The 22,374-nt window shown below is 39.9% G+C and overlaps 1 protein-coding gene across 1 annotated transcript in view; it reads left to right on the top strand.

Moving 5' to 3' along the window:
* Positions 1-11,037: 11,037 nt before the first annotated feature.
* BOD1L1 (biorientation of chromosomes in cell division) overlaps positions 11,038-22,374 on the top strand; it is a 30,990-nt gene continuing 19,653 nt past the window's right edge. The window contains exons 1-3 of the mRNA XM_051216412.1: positions 11,038-13,535; positions 13,659-17,354; positions 18,059-18,614. Coding sequence (XP_051073789.1) covers positions 18,457-18,614 — 158 coding nt within the window. The 5' untranslated portion in view covers positions 11,038-13,535; positions 13,659-17,354; positions 18,059-18,456. The remainder of the gene's footprint in view (positions 13,536-13,658; positions 17,355-18,058; positions 18,615-22,374) is intronic.

Here is a 22,374-nt window from a genome sequence, read left to right as displayed (position 1 = left end):
ACTCATTCAGGAAGCAATTAGCCTCCTGATGTTGGTTACTAAGAAGGTTGATGAGGGCCGTACTGATAACATTGGTACTGATGGCGAAGATTGCGTTGGTGTCGTAAGTGCTGTCACGGCGCAAGCCAGACATCTACCTGTGCAACCTGCAGTCAAACGTTCTCCCCTTAAACGATCAGTGAGTGACACCTCATTAGACGTTGTTTGCCATATAGCTACAGCTGCGACTAGTGATCCAGATAAAACAATTACTGTCCCGAGTTGTTTTAATGTAGGTGTTTCGAGTGATGGAAAATGGTTGACGCGAAAATGCAGAAGAGTAGGAAAGACAGCTAAAACTAATGACTGTTTACTTGATAGGTCCTTGGTGGACTCTCAGACCAATCCGCCAAAGTCCCAAAGTAAAGCTTCGCCTAACATTGTTGTGAGTCACTCGCTTGACCCCCAGGACTCTGTTACAACAAAAACTAATCGTAAGATACCAGTAGTTAATACACAGGATCTAACGTCACGGTCGAAAGCTTTGAACACAGTTTCAAAAAAAGCTAAATCCCTCCCTAGTTTAATTATTTGGAATCTAGAGGAGTCGAAAGACAACGACCCTGCTAGAAGATATGCACATGACTTGCAGTTAGTGGAGTCTGTGGTAAGAAGCGTACTACATGAAGAGGTTTCAGGAGTACATATTACAAAAGTAATACGACTTGGTAAACGGGTTGGAGGCAAGACCCAACCAAGAAGAATCCTGAAGCTGGTTCTCGGGAGTTTTGAAGAAAGAGACATATTATTGAAAAACGCATTAACAACTCGTGACAAATATCTGTATTCGACCAGATTGGCCGCTTGAGGATCGAATCAAGTGGGAGAATGCTCTTACGGAGTTGAGGACTCGTAAATTAAATGACGAAAATAACCTTACCATTAAGGGTTTTCGGGTAGTCAGGTCTTGGAAGCCAATGCTTCCGAGGCCTGTATGGGTGGAACGATTGATTGCCAAAACACCTTAAACGTGTGCTACACGAACGTTCGTAGTCTTAGAACTAAAACGTCCGAGCTAAGTCTGATGATGGAAGAATCATGTCCCGATATAATCGTTGTTACAGAAACTTGGTTCACAGTAGATATAGACTGTTCTCCGTTCATTGCAGACTATATCTGTATTAGAAGTGATAGAGTTTCAAGTCGCAAAGGGGGAGGTATAATATTATACGTTAAGGATCACTTTCGTATGCAATCAACCATATCAGAGGTTCATATCAGTGGCACATGTGAGGTTGCATGTTGTAAGATTAAATCTAGAAATGGGTTAGTGACTATAGGGGGAATATACCGTAGTCCGTTTTGTCTTGCTGACGACTTTATCCTAAGACACATCTGTTCTTGGAGTATGGCAGAATGTTGTCTCATCATTGGGGACTTCAACACACCGCATATCAACTGGATAGAGCTTACAGCTCCAGGTAGTGGTTTCGATAGAGACCTTTTATCTACCGTTACTCAGTGTGCACTTGTATAATGCATCACAAAACCGACACATATTGATTTGCAACATGATCCATCACTGCTGGACCTCGCCCTCACCCACCACTGTGAGGATGTCTTTGATATCCAGCACCTTCCCCCACTAGTGAAAAGTGATGGCGTTGTAATTCACTTTAAGTTTAGGAAACATGGTATACAATTCGTATCTGCTCCACCCCGTCCCACTATCCGGCGAGCCAACATCCCGGCAATCAGAAACTGTGCGATCTCGACTGGTTGGTCGGTCGACGCGGATGGATTGATCGAAGATGAATGGAATAAGTTTAAGGCTACATTCGAGTCCGTAACGTTTCCGTTTATCCTATGGTCAGCACATAAGCCATCACATTGCCCTCCATGGATTAATAAGGAATTCCGGAAGCTGTTAAAGCGTAGGAAACATTTCTGAGACTTGTTCTTGTTGACAGGTCATGCACCATTTAAGCGTGAGTACCGAAAATTCCGTAATATCTGTAAGGAAACCATAGCCAAATCCCGTACCACTTACGAACGACAGTTAGTATATGATAGCCGCACTTGTCCGAAACGATTGTTTTCGTATGTTAAACGGCAAATAAAACGTAGTGATGGTATTCCCCCGTTACTGTTACACGAAAATTCAGATTTACTAGCTGAATCAGATCGAGCAAAAGCTGAGTATTTTTCAAGCTATTTTAGCGAAGTCTACTCTACGTTTATTGTAACAAATACTTGTCCCACTCACACCGAGATACTAGCAATTGAATTTGTACAGGTGACTGAAGAAACTGTCCTTCCGTTGATAACTAACCTCAAACCTGGTAAGACACCGGGCCCTGACGGGTTACATCCACGGTTGCTGTCATCTCTTGCGGACATTATTTCCAAACCGCTCGCGAAACTCTTCAACATGTCCCTTTCACTCGCACGACTCCCTAGAGATTGGAAGGACGCTATAGTCAGTCCTATATTTAAGGACGGTCAGAGACAGGTCATATCTAACTACCGGCCTGTCAGTCTAACTAGCATAGTGGTTAAGTTACTTGAAAAGAGAAGTCGCGTTATGTTGCTAAGACACATAGATTTACAAAATCTGTTAGCTCCTGAGCAACACGGATTTCGTAACAAGCGTTCATGCTTGGCTAACTTATTACGACAGAGGATTGGACAGCAGCCCTAGATAACGGTCAGTCTGTCGATGTGATGTTCATAGATCTTAGCAAAGCATTTGACAAGGTTTCACACGTAGGTCTTATGCAGAAGCTCACGATCTCCGGAATAATAGGTACTGTACATGAGTGGATAGGAAAATTTTTATGTGACTGCGGACAGAGAGTGAGGGTCAACGGAACGCTATCCGATTGGAAGCCGGTCAAAAGTGTTGTACCCCAAGGCATCATCTTAGGCCCTCTGTTCTTCCTTCTCTACGTCAATGAGTTACCGCTGTTACTTAGGTCGTCGACATTGTTGTTTGCGGATGATGTAAAAATCTGGAGAACAATAAAAAGTGCGGCTGATCATGTGGATCTTCAAGCTTACTTAGACGATTTAGTTAGATGGGCTCGAGAGGGGCTTAGAAATCAATGCTAGGAATAGTGTACTAATGCACATCGGTCACGATAATAGTTACCGTTACACTATTGAGGGTAAACCTCTTCTTTGCGTTCAAGAGCATAAAGACTTAGGAGTAGTCTTAAGTCATGATTTAAAAACAACTACGCATTGCGAAACAGCAGCTGTCAAAGTTTTTCGTGCGTTATGGTCACTTCGCCGAGCGTTCAAATCTTTTGAAGATGAAATTTTTCGAATTTTATATCCCACCTACATAAGACCACATTTAGAGTACTGTATCCAAGCAGCTAGCCCGTGTCTGGTAAAGGATACTAACTCACTTGAGCGTGTCCAGCGTGTGGGATCGAAGTTAGTGAAGGGTATTTCTAAACTCCCTTACGATGAGCGTTTAAAACGCCTAAACCTTTTCCCCTTGTCGTATCGTAGGACACGAGGTGACCTTATACTGGCATTTCGTATCTTTAATTATGATTTGGGTGTTAATATGTTTTATCTTTTTGCTTCCTCCAGCGCTAATAATCTCCGACTTCATAGCAAGAAGGTTCATAAACCACGATCTAATAAACTTAAAGTGGGATCCCGTTTTTCTCATCGAGTAGTCAATGATTGGAACGCCTTACCCGAACAAGTGGTATCAGCCCCATCAATGAATATTTTCAAGGAGAAGCTGGACCTTCACTGGAAATCAACGTGTCAGGATTAATACAGGTTCACCAACCTACTATCCTTATTACTGAAGACTGAACTGCTCGGATATTGGGTCATTCAAAGCGCTTCATATATACTGTTACGGTACGTTATGGAAATAAGCTCACAAAGATCCCAAACAGCTAGCCATATTGTAGACCAGATAAAAAGCCAAGGATTATTTGATAAAATTAGAAAGCAATGTCTTGAAGATGTTGACGTAAACTTAGACTACCAAGTTCTCCAAAAGAAGGTGAATTCTTTTGTTTCATCATTTCTCCAAAATCAGTCATGGAATCCTGGAGTTGAGAAGTTAAAGTTAAGGGAACAGCTACGGACTAAACTCTTAAGTACCAAAATGTTGTCTTGTGGAGTTGACAAACTCGTTAATCAGGCACTTAATGCTAAAATGCCTAAAAATTTCAAGAATCAAGTTCAGAATATTGTTTGCGATTACTTTGACTTAAACCCCGAGTCAATATTAGCTAGTAGCCTAGGTAACCAAAATTGTGTTGAAATAAGATCTGCCATGTACCCTGAAAATCCAACAGGACCATATCCTTCCGATTCGTATGACCGAGCTTATGGTTCTGTAATGAGTAATCCTGTGACTATACCCACACCTCAAGGCATTCAACCACCGTTTCCATATCCCTACCCCCCAGTTCCTGTTCAGCATTCAGTTATTCAGGCGAGTGTTCCATGTCCAATCACTGCTTATGTGGGACCAAGTGCAAATTATTTGATTCCACCACCGCCTCCTCCTCCAAGTGTCTTTTGTCAGCCACTTGTCCATTTTAACAACCAGTCATCAGTTCCACCACAAAACTTTCAAACTCCAGCGAATAACACTGTTTCTCCTTCAGCTACTCATTCGGATATAGAACACGTGAGTTAACGTATTTTTTACAACTTTGTTCTCTGTAAGTTTGAAGTTCACTAACGGTTTTTATAATCTGTTGCTGCTGAAATTATTTTGTTATCATAAATTTTCACAGACTTTCTGATGTCATCGTAAGTCATCTTAATGTGGTGGTCCACCTTTGTTTTCATGCAGGTTGTCTTGCCAAGTTATTTTCTGATTAATGTCCTATAAATGTGATGTATTGGTGTAAAACAATGTCCCCTATTGGATGTAAAACAAATTTACAACAGGCTTCATTCATTCACAATGTCTACCGACTCATGTGATGTTAGACTCAATATTTTCGTCAATTAGTACGGTTTCTTAATATCAGAGCCTTCGATTCGTTGGACAGAAACATGATCTAAAGGTCTGTTGAAAGAGAATGTTACTGGAAAGCTCATTAACATCTTGATGATTCTACTCAAACGCTTCAGGCAGAGTGAGAGCCACTGAGTCAACTATGTTTGTTTCAGTCCGACAGGGGTTAGATTGGGTTATCCACTCACCATTTCTCTCGAACTTTGCCATCGATGATACCGGAAACGGATCTAAATGTAAGAAGTGATATAAAGCTGTCATTTATGGAAATGATTTTTGATCATGAGTATGCGGATGGTATTGTTTTTCTGTGTGATGATATTCAAGCTATATAATTTACATAATCGGTTTGTAATTATTATATCGACATTTCACGTACTTTGAATTTAAAAGGCCCAATGTACTTCTACAAGACTGTTAGGAGCTTGTATCTGTACTTAGTCTATGGTGAGCTGTTGGGAGGAACTGAAGGGTTCCTGTATCTGAGTGGTTTTCTGACTGGTGTTGGTGATGTAACTGATGAGACCAATCTATGTATGATGATAGCCAGGGCTGCTTATGCCATTATGGGCTATCTTTGGAACTGTCGTGATGTTCATCTCCCATTCAAAGGTCGAGTCTGCAACATGCCAGTGAGGGGAGTTTAGTCCTGTATTTGTTACCTGGCTTCCGAGTTGAGGATGGTCGGTGACTACCCGTTGTTTCTGATATCGAATGGGAACACGGCGAAACTCTAATTTATGGACGACATTAAACGAATCTTAAGCGACCTTGAGAAATATTAGCAAATCAGCAAACAGCCAGTATAGAGTAAAAATGTTATACAAAACCAAGGAAATAAAATGGATACACTTCTTATACGTGGTTCAAAAATTTGTCAAGGCTAGAAAGAGGTTCAGAGGTTCTAAAATCGTAATGCATGCAGTAGAGGAAATCGTCCATACGACTACAGAATAGTCGGCCTATGATGCCATGATAAAGTCTCAAAAACTCTTTCAGCCTCGACCACTTAGCTTCAACATTGTTTATGTGCACTCCGGTCGTTGAGTGCACAAAATGCGACTTGTGGATAACGACACGATGCACACAACCAAGCCTATGTAGGAGTCTGTACGCTCTCCAAACATCCGTATATATTGTAGTACCTGGCTGTAGCCAGTGTTACTGGTGCTTTTATTATCCAGTTCGCAATAACTGTCGTAATTTGTCTTAGGAATTATTTATGGGGTTTTCATCACGAACTGACATCAGCTATAATGCCAGAAATTTATTTAGCCAAATGGATGAAAGGCTTTCGCGTTAAAATTCGAGATTTGTTGTTTTATGCCTGATTCGTTCGTCCACAAATTATAGTTTCGCAGTTTAATTTGTTATAGCTGCTCAATTATCACGTTTTGTAAAAAAATTCCCTGTGAACCGATCGTACGTTCGCACTAAGCACTGAAGTTGGCGCCGTATCCTTGAAATCTCTAAAACGCCTCTGATTGGTTCGTCCATAAGTTGGAGTCTCGCCTGGGAACACCATACGAGTAATGGAGCGCAGTAACGATAATTCACTTGGTGTCACAATCTTGGAACACTATCTTCCATGGATTTTAGATACCTAATGAATGTTACACCAGCGGCTTTCTTATTGTGCACAAATTTCAGATTCTGAGACGGGGTTGAAAAACAAAGAGGTGATCAGTTTGTCCTGTATACCGGCGATTACAACATGCCCGATCGAAGCTGCTACCTTGACGCGGTGATCGGGCTTGCCTATCGTGATGACCCAACCGAGCTATATTGGCTGGAACATATGTTCCTGCAGGTTCTACCATGCCAGGCAGGTCGATTGGCGAACGGTAAGACTAAAAGCAGCAACTCAAGGTCTGAGGGCGAAGTCGTACTGCTGACTGTAGAGAGGTGTGACAGCAGTAAGGTGTTTCCCTCGGACAACCAGCATGACAGCGATGCTGCCTTCCCACAAGGAGGGGTGGGGTTAGAAAAGGTCGGCCCTAAAAATGCACACCTCACCTTACCTCACGGATTTCCGTCTCCGGCGGTAAGGCCCCTTGAAGAACGGAGCTAACACGTCAAAAACCTTCCACAAAAAGGCCGTGCGCGACCGGCCTCAAGCAGTTGTCCCTTGGGCTCTGCGGTCACGCTCCCAGGTCGTCAAGACCAACACTAATCCAATTTCCTTTTCAGGTTCCTCTAGAAATACCCTTCCACGGTGTGGGCAGCCGGGAAGTGACATCAGCCCTCATACCCGTAACAGCACAAGAGACCAAGGTGGTCACATTCAAATCCTTCCTACTCCTCCTAATACTTCTCTTATCCTCCCGACTAACCCTCCTCACGTGTCTTTATCACCTCGCACCGCTAGGGCAAACGATTCGAGTACGTGGAACGCCATTCCTGGTCTCCTGAAACCACACTCTAAACTACACGTAGGAGCTTTTAACGTACGAACACTTTGCCAAATAGGACAGCAGGCTTCCTTAGCTAAAACTTTAGAATCTCGCGCCATCGATGTGTGCTGCGTCTCCGAAACGCGCATACAGGATCCAAGTAGCGTCATTCATTTGACCTCACCATGCCAAAATAAAGAACCGACTCGATTTACGCTTCGTGTATCTGGAAGCCCTGATTCTGCTTCCCGTGGCCTCGCCGGCGTAGATATAGCATTGAGTCCTAGGGCAGAACTAGCTCTCTTAGAGTGGATCCCAATAGACAGTTGTTTGTGCGCTGTCCGACTGAACGGAACAGTAAGAATCCGGAAAGATAGGGACACTCGTCGTTGCCTCTTCGTCGTCTCTGCCTATTCTCCCACTGACTGCAGCTCAGATGATGTAAAAGATGAGTTTTACAGAAAGCTTTCGGACCTTCTCCGAAAAGCTAGGCGCTCGGATGTAGTAATAGTGGCCGGTGACTTTAATGCTCAAGTAGGCAAACTAAGTGGTAAGGAAAGACACCTAGGTGGATCCTATGGTGTCGTGGCTCAAAGAACAGATAATGGCGACCGTCTGTTGCAGCTATGCTCAGATAACCGCCTGTTCCTTGCAAATACTAACTTTAAGCATAAGGAAAAACATCTTTTAACATGGCGACCCCTAATTCGTCCCAACGTTGGACCCAACTGGATCACATCGCTATCAGCCACCGATGGAGGGGCTCGATAGAAGACTGTCGCTCATTCTGGAGCACATGCCTAGATTCAGATCATGCTCTAGTGCGAGCGCGTATTTGCTTGCGTCTTACTGGACGTAGGAAAGATCCTGCAAGGAAACCTCTTAGGGCCCTACTTAATGATAGTCAAGCTAAGAGTATATTTCAGGAACAACTAGGAAAACAGTTAGGCAGCCATGTATGTGATGCCCACCCCGATGCAGCATGGAATGATATCCGAAAAGCTGTGGAAACAGCAGTGATATCTGCTAGTAAGGTAAACCAGAAGGTTAGGGAGCAACACTGGATCTCAGCAGCATCTATCTCACTGATAGATGCTCGGAAACACATTCCACCTGGCTCTGAACATAATGAAGAGCGGAGTCAGCTTAAGCGCAAGCTGACAAGAAGTCTACGCAATGATCGCGAACAGTGGTGGGTAGCGAAAGCAAGAGAGATGGAAAAGGCAGCGGCAATAGGTAATAGCAGACAATTGTTCAGACTCGTTAAGGAAACCGGAATTAGGAACCCGACCGTTAGCGAAACAATCTCAGAGAAAGATGGACATATTATTCATTCTCAATCCAGGAGATTGGATCGATGGGCAGAACACTTTAGGGATCAGTTCAACTGGCCTTCAGCCACACTTCGGTTTCCCACGATCTCCAGTCAACCTGAATGGCAAGTTAATGTAGGTCCTCCGTCCCTTTACGAAGTTGAAAAAGCCATAGGAAATCTGAAACGAGGGAGAGCAGCAGGCCCTGACAGGTTTACTCCTGAGATTTTTAAGGATGGTGGTCCAGTATTAGCAATGAGATTAACCGAGGTCTTAGGTAGAATTTGGGAACTGAACGTAATCCCATCTGACTGGTCTCAATCACTGATTGTGCCAGTTTTTAAGAAAGGACAAAAGTCCTCTTGTGACAATCACAGAGGAATCAGTTTGACTAATATAGTGTCTAAAATATTAGCTTCAATAATACTTCGACGCCTAACTAAAGCTCGTGAAGAGCAGACTAGAGAAAACCAGGCTGGTTTTCGACCTGGACGTGGTTGTATAGATCAGATATTCACACTACGTCAGGTTCTAGAACACAGACACACATTCAGACGCCCCACAATGGTAGTATTTCTCGACCTTAAGGCGGCATTCGACTCGATTGATCGTGAGGTTCTATGGCAGTGTTTGTCACTGAAAGGAGTACCACAGAAGTACATTAACCTTATAAAGGCTCTCTACTCGAACACAACTGGTCGAGTGAGAGCTTATGGCGAACTGTCATCAGAATTGATCACCTCAAGTGGTGTTCGTCAGGGCTGTCCACTCTCCCCATTCTTGTTCAACTTTGTCATTGACGTACTTTTAGAGATAACACTCTCCACATCTAAATATACAGGGGTTGAACTTCTACCAGGAGGTTCACTTGTTGACTTAGAATATGCTGATGACATCGTTTTATTTGGTGAAGACACTGACAAAATGCAGAGTCTTCTGGCCACTCTAAGCAACAATGCAAGCATGTTCGGGATGCGATTCGCTCCCTCGAAGTGCAAAATGTTGCTTCAGGATTGGGTTACATCGACACCCGAACTAGTGATAGGGAGTGAAGTAGTTGAGTGTGTCGACCGCTTCACTTATCTTGGAAGTCTCATCAGCCCTTGTGGTTTAGTGTGTGACGAAATCTCAGCACGGATACAGAAGGCTCGACTAGCTTTTGCCAACTTGCGTCATTTATGGCGTAGGCGAGATATCCGTCTATCAACCAAAGGACGTGTTTACTGCGCAGCAGTTCGTTCCGTCCTACTTTATGGGAGTGAAACATGACCGGTAAGAGTAGAGGATATTCGTAGGTTACTAGTATTCGATCATAGGTGTCTTCGAAGCATTGCTCGTATATCATGGGACCATCGAGTAGGTAACACAGTTGTTAGGAAACGGGTACTAGGTAAGGATGGCAAATCAATTGATGAAGTAGTGAAACTTCATCAGTTGAGATGGCTGGGACACGTGTTACGTATGCCCAACGACCGACTGCCTCGACGAGCTATGTTCAGTGGTATAGGAGTAGGTTGGAAGAAAGCTAGGGGCGGCCAAACCAAAACATGGCACAAGTCCATGAAGTCACTGACAAGTGAACTGAGTCATGTTGGTAGGTGTAGACTACCTGGTTGGGGACCGCGAGATGACAGCAACCGTTGGTTAGAGACCCTGAATGACATGGCTCAAAATCGTTTGCAATGGCGCAGGTGCATCCACTCTCTGTGTTCTCCCAAATTCTAATCTTCTGAATTCTTCATGTCCCTTTTTTCCTCTTTCCAAATTTCTTTCACTGGATTATACTCTTTAAATAACATCTCCAAACCCTAATCTTCCCGATTACTGCTTATACTCTTATTACCTCTACCACTACGGGATTTGAATCGACAAGTGCATCTCTGTGCTAATGTGGTGTGGCAACTCGAACTGATGTACGTACGTACGAAGTTCTACGTTGTTACTGACTGACTGACTGACTTACATCGTGGCGTAAAAGCAAGCAGGGTGAAACTGTCTTATAGATTCATTGCAAATCCCTAGTTGGGATCCGATGAATAATGTTATTTATTGATGTCAGAAATGACTCAGAATAAAAGCCAGTGACGATTCTTTTGTAGTTCTATCTTACATTCGCCATAAAAGTGAGAGCTTCCTTAGCTTAAAAAAAACTTTTGTTGCGATTTTGATTGGACTGTTGTTATGTGCTATTCTTGTTTACGTATTTATTTGCTGAACTCTAATTTGCTTTATTTTACAATGTACCACTTATTTGTGCGGCCCATACATTTTTGGTGCCCATTTGTACCAACATGTATATGTATTGAGTAGATTAATTAATTAATATAGATAAACTTAAACATTAGTCCGTTATGCAAGTATTTAATTTTATTTGCGTCCATTGCTTTCGGATCGCCGAATCCTAGTGTTTCACTTAATAGTTGAGCGGCTTGAGCCGGTAGAATTTTTAGGACTAAGATTAATACTTCTTATCTCACTAGTATGGATAAATCCCAAGGTATTTAATAAGCGTAATGAAATCCCCTAGGAAGGCTGAAGGTTTAATAATTCCTAAAACTTTTAGTTTGAGGTTGTGGAGGCCATTTAAATCATGAACCGATAAATGTTTGACCACCATTGAAAACCTGGCAGCACTGGTTGACCACTTCGTCCTAGTATAGGACTTCTCAACAGTAGGCATCCACGCATCTACCGTTGACCTTTAGACCATTGAGCCGGGATCCAACGGCGTTAATGTCTAACTCCAACCAGTCCACGATGTCGCGTGACCACCTTCCATTTTCTCTGGTGGGTAATCGCCCCACACTCGACGCTATTGAATTTCGGTGGTCACAGCTTCTCATTAGAACCTCAAGAATTTCCTCTCGGCATTATTTACTAGCGAGCACATAATAATTTCCGGTTTGGGTTGTGGAGATTGTGGTCTAATACTGTTCGGTTCATAATTTCTATGAAATTCCTAAAACGTAGGTTTTGTCATATTAGTGGTCTGGTGTTTTTACCATGCTTAATATTCACTTTCGGTCTTCTATTCAGTTTTACGTCAGGGTTATTCCTTAAAAATTTACAAATGGAAGACTTAAAATACTTGGACTCATTATCTTTGACTGCCACATCTTTATACACTGTGTTAACATTCAAGCTCAAAATAGTTGTTCATTTATGCGTACTCACTCGTCTTACCACTTTATCTTTTTATTTGATAATCCTCCTTAATTGCACTAACACATACATATTCTGTATGTAGGGTAATTCCTACATTTTCTGACTTAGCCTTTGGTACTTCGTTCTATTCACTAATATTTTAAAGTAGCAGGTGATATTGGTGCGCATTTATGATAGGTAAATTTGGACATGTTAGCGGGACATAGACTGGATTAAAGCATGCTCAATGCATGATTGCTTTGGTGCACGCTGATTGGCTAATTCTTATCCAATCAGCACTAGTCGATAGTTGGAGAATACTCTGGAATCTTCTCATGTAAAAACTATAAATATACTGACGTTTTCCCTATTGTACTTCTTACTTGCATCTTACTTCCATCTAACCTTGTTACTTGGAATATAATCTCTTTCCTGTTCAACCGTGTTCTGATTTGGGGACTTGTCGAGTGATTGGTGTCCAAGAATATTAAGCGATAGGTATTCGATATCAGTGTCTAAATTTGGTGAAACCCGAAGCCGATGAATATGGTGTTATAGCAGACATCGTCAACAGAGAATGTGAACGGTTCAAGTTACGCTCGTTGACAGATGACCAATTTAAATGCTTAATATTCATCAAAGCTCTTCAGTCACCACAAGATACTGAGATCAGGACAAGACTTTTGGCTTGACTGGATCAAGACCCAAACGTCACACTCAGAACATTGACAGATGAGTGTAAGCGTCTACAAAGCATCAGACACGACAACGAGTTGATTGAACAAACAAATCCTAATTTAACCTTCAGTAGTGTCAATGCTATTACTAGATTAAAAGTTCAGAAGCCGATAAAAACTCGTAACAAACCAACGACTGCATGCTGGTTATGTGGTGAGTGGCATTATGTACGATTCTGTCCATTTAAGAAGCATAGATGCCAGGTGTGCAACAAACGTGGACATAAAGAAGGTCACTGTGCACCGAATCGTACGTCTCGGCCCAAGAAGATGCCACATAATACCTTTCGTTTCCTTTGGTATTTTTACTTAATTTCTACTACTCTTGGTAAAATTATGTTTTCATCTTCGCTTTTCTTCTAGTAAATTTCCTGTTTCTTCAGTGCTGCGAATCGCGGGAATGCGTATGTTTACTGAGCTCTTATGTTCCAATACTTGAAAAAATATTTAAATCTTCACATGAAGTATAATATATGACTGATATAATTCGTTTGATTGGTTAGCCATATACTCGTCCATTGCGCCTAATAAATATTATTAAGTATCGAAAAGAACAATAAACCGGTAATAAAGCATCAATTCCAATAGATTTATGGGTTTCGTATTGTCATGTAGTAGGTGTTTATCGTATCCAAAAACCTTAATGAAACGGGACGATAAAATTCGCCAGATCAGTGGTTTTTGGCAAATAGTGTGCTTTACTGGTAACTTTGTTTTAAGTTTCATACTATTTGTGTAGTTTGTAAGATAGTAGTCATTCCATCCCATGTGATTAAAACTCTTTAGATTTGTTAATAATAATCCGGATGATAGTCTAAAATTCTAAATTTAATTGTTGCTTGACTGTGGTCGCTATGTTGACATTAAAACGCGAAATATAACTCAAATGTTTTTCAGGTTAGAACACAACCCCTAGAAGTTACAGTAGAAGAATCAGTACCATGCGATGATCCTATGGATATAGGTAAGTGAATCAATTAAATATGTAAATTTGTTTCTACATGTGTTTCTAAGCTACGTAAAATCATTTTTTACAGTCCATAAATACTCTATAGTTGAAAGTCTCGCCTGTTTTTTGAATGCCCAGGTACGGCCGCGGGTGGAGAGAGTCAGCTCTCCCTCACAAAATACTCTCACATCGCCACGTGCATACAACTACTGTCAGGGAAGTCCTACTCACTGCTTTTTCGTGGCAGGGGTGTTGTTTACAAAATTGAGAGGACGAAAAGCAAGGGACCGGTGCTTTAACGGGGTTGGTCGACACAGAGGATTCACCTAGCGGAGTTGGGAAACCTTGATTCTAAACCGATTGTGCACATGGACTCCAGGATCCTGAAGGAAAAATGACGTATAAACCAATTGTTGGTTACCGGCTACTATGGGACTGCATCTCCTTACGTTGCTTGACTGCCTTGTGGATCAGAACTTTAGGTCGAAGGCTCAGGTTGTGGTCCCCTAAGAAAACCACCTGCTTCGGTTTGCGTACTCGGGCAGTATTCCATCCATCACACAAATCGAATGATTTATATGGCACATATCTGTTTAGTGCCTGCTTGTACCAACGTTTGTGTGTTTAAATAATAATAATGAAGTTTGTTTGTTGAATAAATTTGACTCTTCAAAACCACATCAGTCTTTCATGTGAAGAGAACGACCAGCTTCCTTCCTTAGATATATTTATAAGTAGACGAGAAGACGGTTCGATCCAGCGATCCACTTTAGAAAGCCAATTGGCACAGGCCAATACTTTAGTTATTATACTTACTACTCAGTGCAATACAAACGGGGTTTGATAAGAGATCTGTTTTGCAGGATTAAGTGTATTTGCACAAACAACACTATTGATGAATACCTTAGGTTGTTGAACAGAACATTAATGGAAAGTGGTTGTCCTCTAAAATTCATAAATCGATGGAAAGGCCATGGTATAGTAAGACCTACTATAGCTTTGGCACAAAAACTGTCTATATCACCTTATCGTTTAGAGGTGATTCAAATTAGTCTTTTATTTCAGCAAAGGCTTAAATCAGTTGTAAATAAGACCTACTACGCAGCAAAGAACATTATCAAAGAAAAAAGAAGGTCCATACTTTACCAAAGACCTAAAAGGAATGAAAACGATTGCGTCACATCCCATTGTGTTTATTAATTTAAATTTGTGTATGGCCATACATACATAGAAAGCAATATTCTTGATATCCAAATTAGGGTGTCTGAACATGTACCTAAATGGCTGCAAAAACAAGTAAAATCAAATGACCCAATAAGAGTAGATGATAAAAGTCTATCATCCTTTGTTGACAAACACGTATTTGAAACAGGTCATAAGATTGATCTTAATACAGCTTTTGTTGTGTTGTACAAAAGTGTTAAAGGGCCTATACTAAGGTTTATTGAAGCCTTAGCCGTACGGAAATCCAAACCTTTATGTATTCAAGAACAGTTTGTTCTCACCTTAAACATAGCCTGGTAATATTAGCTTATTATCCAGCCTGATGAATATTCGGTTTGAGAAAACATCATGTTTCACTTAAACAGACGATTTTCACACCTAAACAATAACGGCTATCCAGTCAGTCAGCTACAACGTAGAATCAGGCACATATATGCATCAGTCGAAGTTGCCATACCTCATTAGCACAACAAGATAAACACCAAATTCCTAGAGGGAGTTACTTCAATTTATTTATTTGAATACATAAATATTGGTACAAATGGGAACCAAATACATATGGGCCACATAATAATAATGAGAATGTGAAGAGATAGAGAATGTAAAGTGCGTATAATATATAAAAAAATATTGCGCATAAGGATATGATATAGGGAGAAAGAATTAGTTCATACAAAAAAGGTATAAAGTAATTTTAGCCTTACGGTTTAAGGGAAGACAAAGAGTGTTTACATCTACGCCATTGGTGAATATGTGGTCGATGCAGCCACAACCAGGTTTGAAGCCAGCCTGGTTTTCTTGTGTTTGCAAGTTCACGAGTCTTTGTTACGCACCCGATAATTATTGAGGCTAGTATTTTAAATGCTATTTTATTCGGGTCGCCAGATAAACGGAGGGTGTATCTTATCGGCTCCCCGTTTTGGCTAGGTGAAGTCAAGTGAATGACCACATTAGGATCCTGTATGTGTGTTTCAGAGACACAGCATACATCAATGGTACAAAATTCTAGGGTCTTAGCCAAGGTGGCTGTTGTGAACGGGGAAATAAGAAGCTCGGACAACTATGAAAACTATTTTCTTGGGACGTTGTTTCATTTCATTCAAACCTTGTAAAACACTTATATTTATTTTTGTCCCTATTTTATTCTACATAACATGAGTTTACGTTCTATGTAACATTCACTGCCATACCCTTTTTTGTTCCGAAAATATTGTAATTTAAACATAATATTTTGCATCTTATTTTCTACCCTAATTCCCAGTTTCGGGCATAATTGTATTTTTCCAAATTATCGTACGTTGTGGTCAGGATATTCACTTATTTATTCATGTACATTTTTTCACTAATCCAAATTCAGAGAATTCACAATTCAGAGTGTTCCAACTGTCTTGTCTTCTCTCACTTGTGTGCTTGCCAACCAATCAGGTTCTAAAATAGTTCTCTCTCTACCCCATCTCGAACTCGCGTGTACTAGACTCGAGGTTAAGCCGCTCAGTCTATCGCGCCAAGGTTATAATCTAGACTATACAGATCAAGGTCAAGTCATAACAAAGTATCGACGGGGTAAAAGCGATTCAAGGTCATAACAATGGCCTGCTGGCCGATTTGACATAGGGTACGTACGTTGAAGGCTCCAACGTGTAGTATGGAGCGAGGTTTCAATAAACCTGAAAGTGTTTCGCGCGTTAGAATCGTTGACCGTAGTGACACTTGAGGGGGAGTTTAGAGTTGATAGTCGAGGTAGGAGGAGTAATAGGAAATCAAGAGGTGAATTAATTATGAATACAGTGGTCTCGAGTGTTGTGAGAATTATGAGGGTGGTTACCAATTCCCAGTTGCCCACACCGTGGAAGTATTTATCTAGAGGTAGCTGAAAAGGAAATTGGGTTAGAGTTGGTTTTAGTGACCTGAGAGTGTGACCACAGTGCCAAAGGGACAACTGCTTGAGGTCAGTCACACACGACCTTACTGATCAAGTTTCGTGCTAGCTCCGTACTTGTTGGGACTTTACCGCCGGGGACGAAAACCCGTGGGATAAGGGGTGTGTGTTTTCAGTGTCGACCATTTTCAATCCCATCCTTCCTTTGTGGGAAGGCAGCATTACTGTTATGCTGGTTTTTTAGGAATATATCTTACTGCTGTCACAACTCTGTACAGTCAACAGTACGACTTCGCCCTCGAACCTTGGGTCTGTTGCTTTTAGTCTTACCGTTCTTCAACCGACCTGTCTGGCATGGTAGGACCTTGAAGAACGATTGTTACAGCCAGTATATCCCGACTAGTTCATCACGATAGGAAAGCCGGACCACCACGTCAAGGTATCACCACCTTTTCCACTGCTATAGAGTGATATATAGCTGATTGGCGTGCAGTGTAATTTTACTTTAGCTTCCAAACGGATATCATTTTCGCACAGCGTGAAACGCAAGTATGGAAAATCTAACCAAACTTTTCTTATTATTTGGCGAGATTTCATCAGAAACCAACTCACTAGGTCTACTAAATATGTGCAAATATATATGCCGTCATGTAGTCGAATACTGCTTTTAATTCATGGAATATAGTTATTATTAAACGTCGGCAAATATATCTACCTTCCAAAACGATGAGGTGAGACGTTTCTGTGTGTCACCCTTTTTTTCCGAAGCTTTCTGCCCTCGAGGTTCAGTTAGATGTTGAGTGATTAGGGAACCTAATATCTCAGAAATTATGAGATAGTCAAGATTTGTAGCTCAGGTAGATGGTTTTGGTGGAGTTTTGCTTTTTGAGTTGGACGGTTAATTCTTGAAGCTGTCATTGTTCTTCTGAATAACGTCGTCAGCACAAACTAGGTAATCTTCCGAAATAGATATGTTGTGATTCCTCTTATTACGACCCAGCTACTCTTATTGCTTAGTTTTTTTCACTCGGCATGTCCCCAGATCAGGACACGGTTGGACAGGAACGTAATTATATTTCAAATAACAAGGTTAAATGAAAGTAGGAATCAAGATAAGCAAAACGTTATTATATATATTATTATCATTATATTAGAATATTGGGGTTTCCTCCAAGTATCCGCTAGTGCTGACTGGCTAAGAAATAGCCAATCAGAATGCCCCTGCATGGAACATGCTTTAATCTAATATCTCGCTGACAAGATGGCACTCCCGATCTCATTGTATAAATTTTCTCTGTTTTCTTTTGCCTACGTTTTATTGTCATTAGGTCGCTCCGAATTGCTCTTTCTATGAATTAAAATCTCAATTGAATAATTATACAAATAGTATTTTCTTAAAGGATATTCTTACACTTATGTCCCTTATTTTTCACAGAATCTTTAAGTCCTAATAGTCCTGCTGATGAATCTACTGCATCATTGTTACATGAAAATTCGGAATCCTGCGGAGAACGTCATTCGTCTAAAGTCAGCGAAAAAAGTTCATACCGACAACCTAACAAGATTGCTTGGCATGATGTCCATTTACTGTTGGATGATGTTTCTGAAGATGAAGAAAAAGATGTGATTTCGAAGTCACCAACCTCTCTTGGAAACTCCATTCCATATTCAGACCATTCCTCAGTTCCAAGGTCACCACATACAATTTCTCAGTCCTATGATCGGAACCTATCAGTTCAGAGTACTTTCTCCCGTAATATTCATAATGCAGATGATTGCATACGCTCTACCTCACCTATCGCTTACGATGAACGCAAACATCGAAATAAATACATGACATCTACTTTAGAATATAATCCAGAAAATTATGTTTCGAACTTTAAAACTGAAAGTGCAAAATTATGTTATGAACAAAAGTCTGATTCTAACGATTCATACTCAACAAATACATCTACAAATCGTACGAATCATAATCACTCTAAGTACTCAAGGTCGTCCACTTCACCCTTCTCTACTAGTCAGTTATGCGATGCGAATGACTGGTGTACAAAATCTACTGGGATGAGCTCGCGAATCGAAATATATCACAGTAGTCAATCAATAAGAAGATCCCAAACTTCGATTAAAAGTAAGGTATTTAATTAAAGATCCTCTTGTATTGTGTTCTGCGATTTTTACCGGTGAAGTTTACGAATTTTGTGTTTCCATTTAGAAATTGTCGCTGATCAATAAAATTTTATTTAATTATTTTAGTTGACTATTTCTAGAATTATATCTCGACTATTTTACACTTAAGTAATTTAAAATGGGAACAATGAGTTATGTTTTGCGAGGAGAGAATGTGTATCGTAAAATAGTCTGAATATAGGGCATTTTGCTTTTTTAAATTTTCTGAATTATATATGAATGTGTAATAGTTACAGATTTTGTATATTCTACTTAAGGGTAATGGCGAATTGTAATTCTTCGTTATTATGCCTATCAGGTATATCATACAACTATAATATGTTTCATAAATATGTCAAAGTAAGGTTCGATTCCTTGTACAACTTCAAAAAACAGCCAGTTTTGAGGAAAGGCTTTATTTCAGCATCAATTGAAACCCTAGCAATCGTTCCAAACAAGTATTCACTTACGCTGACCATGTTTACTTTAAATAAAGTACTTATGAAATCATGCATTTACGGGATTTCGACCTAGTAATTTGTGTAGTTTATCAACAAAGAAATGGATCCCGTTTAAATTGTATTAGATACATTGCAATAATATACAGAAATAGGTTTAAGTAAAAGACTCGTACAAAAATCTGCGTATTCTATTAGATGATTCGTTTAATACAATCTGATCGCGTGTAATATATGAATGGTGATTAGTTACAATTACGTTTGATACCGTTCAAAACTGACACCGGTGGAAAAGTAGGTTGGACAGGTCGTAGTACGAATAGTTCAAGATTTCCTTACAGTTTAAATTCTAGATAAACTTTAAAATCTCATGTTAGTCAACTTTTCATAGTCTACGAACCAATTTAATGTATTCGCCTTTTTATAAGTTGTTACCTTGTATTGAAGTAAGTCCAGTTAGCCTTAAATCTCAGTTACATACAGCTTTTATTCCAGTTGGTGTCCAGTCTTATGATGATGATTGATGTATACTTCTATGACCTAGTAAGATTTTGTAGGTAATCAAAGTCTCATAATTTCTGATCATTTAGTAGTTGTAAGGGAAAAGAATTTATTCAAAGTAAATGTGTTTGGTCAGTAACTCATCTAGTAAAACGTACTATTGTATTCAATACTGCTAAGTGATCATAATTGATTTTGTTACTATGAAACGATTATTTCCATATATTGCTTTTGAAATAGATCAACCAGTATATAGCCCAACGAGCCACTCTGAGCGTCATCTCTCAGACACGTTTAGACAATCACATTACACGAGAAGTCCGGATATTTTTATGGATCGTCGTTTAAAATCAGATTATCCATCGAGCAGTTCTCTGTCCAATCAGTTCCGTTCATCACCAGATTCTATGGTATGTATCATTGAGAGATCATGAAGGTTATGCAGTCTAAGTTAATAATTTAAACATTATTAAAAGTTCTGAAGGACCTCATGCCACATATTCCGAGATGATCTAGAATATTTTTATCACGGGATGAGGATCTTGAAAGTGTTGTGAAGCTTCCATTTAACGCCTCACATTTCAGCGTCCGCTCATTAGGTCGAACTCAAAGGTTGATTACAATAAATTGATTTACAAATTTCACATTCACCTTCTCTTGGTTAAGTCTTTCGTTGTACTGCAAATACTCACTAAGAGTTCTTGCTCATGGCATTTCGGTAAGGTGAAAATCCCCACTCATGCGAAATTTCCCAGCTACTATTTTATTGCCGCTGCATAGACGACACCATTATAGGGCAAGGTTAGTCTACCTAAAATATTTAACTGCATCCATCCATCTATCACATTTATACTAGAAGGACGTTAAAGAAAAGTATACATCAAAATTCAACATCAGTTGCTCAATATTATCCATGTTTATAGTCCCGTAACTCGTGCAAACGAAACCTAGTCGAGAGTTCAACACATTGTGTGAAAATTATTTGCTCCAGTGATACAATTAAAGAAGAGTTACGTACTATCCGCAGCTTACTGAGCGTGAGTGCTTATCCGTTAAAATCTATTGAGAAGCACATGACCCAAGTTAGGACAAAGAAAAAACTAGTTCCTGAAAAGCCAGTATTTTTAAAGCTGTAATTCTCAAACGATACTATAATTAAATTAGTAATACGAGTAAGAAAATCCTTACAAAGGACATTCGATGTGGTAAAATTGTACGCCATATTTTACAACCGACCGAGTATTAGCACAGAAAATAAGGGCAAACTTCTCCAATACCCTTCATCTATATGCGTTTGCCATTTACAACTGCTCACGTGGAGCCGGATACATTGGGCTCACGATTTGGCAAGTCTGTCACCCTGTTTTGGAATATCATCCCACCTGGGTAGGTAAAGGACAAGTATGATTGATTGATAGCTCTTCACAGGCTCATTTGATGGATACAGGACATCAAATAGCCAAAACAACCCGTTTCAAACTATCCACTGGGTCCCACCAAATATACCGCTTGGTTTACGCATGTATTTTCCATACAGCAAGAGCCATCAGTATCTACTTTAATAAGCCTAGTCTGTGCCTCCATGAAATTTATACAATCGCACTCCTCACCTCAGCCGTCATAATTACCAATATCTAAGTGAGTTACAAATGACTTGTTAAACAATACTTCTACTGTTGTTTTTACTTAGTCTTAATATTCTCTTTATGATTACACACCTGATATTATTGTTGGACTTATCAAAAACTTTATCAGTCCTTTAATTGCATGTTCGAATTGTTTACTACGTAACTGTTACTTATGGTGGACTTCTTACCAAACTTGTCAGTTCCATTATTATCAATCCCTAAACTATTTATTATTTGATTTTATATTGGCTTTATCAATAAACTTATATGCACGTTCTCTGATTGTGTGGTAGGTTGTATTTGTTTCTATAGAAACAAACGGCCTATATTTCCAAACTCCAGAAAAGTCTATGGTAATCAAACTAAAACTTATTTTCAGGGTAGATGGCGTTTCCCAGTTCAGTTATCTATTCAAGCGTAGCCATGTATTGTAGTTCCGACTATCTTACTTGAAACAGCATTCTCTTGATTTTACCTATTAGATTGTCCATGTTAGCTCCCTACAGTTTTGGATTTCGTCTAACCAATATAACGACTGACCTATTAGGATATGATGATAACTGTTTTCACTAGTGTAGTCCAGTAAAGTATATGTCGGTTTGCTTGAGATTTGAAATATCAACGGTAGTTTCTGAAATACTCTTTAAGGGGTTTTAATTTAGGGTCTAAAATTGTATATTGCTGCATATCTGATACATTGTTACTCAACTTATGTAGCTCTACTATCAAACATACGTCGATCACTCAAATAGGACCAAAAGCAGGAATTTTACGTTAGATTCTCCATTGTTTTATTCTTGACCTTACAACAATTAGCTTACTAAGATAAATCAAACCGAAAAAAACAATATTATATACGACTGCTTAAAATACTTTATGATATCAAAATCTCATTTGTCTGTTTTGTTTAGGTTCAGACGAAGATGCGAAGTAACAAAAGTTATCCTAATATTACATCATCCTGTGAATGGGCAAGAAATGAATCACGTTCCCCTGAA

The sequence above is a fragment of the Schistosoma haematobium genome, chromosome 1 (assembly GCF_000699445.3).
Source record: "Schistosoma haematobium chromosome 1, whole genome shotgun sequence".
Lineage (NCBI taxonomy): Eukaryota > Metazoa > Platyhelminthes > Trematoda > Strigeidida > Schistosomatidae > Schistosoma > Schistosoma haematobium.
This window is presented reverse-complemented; position numbering and strand designations above follow the sequence as displayed.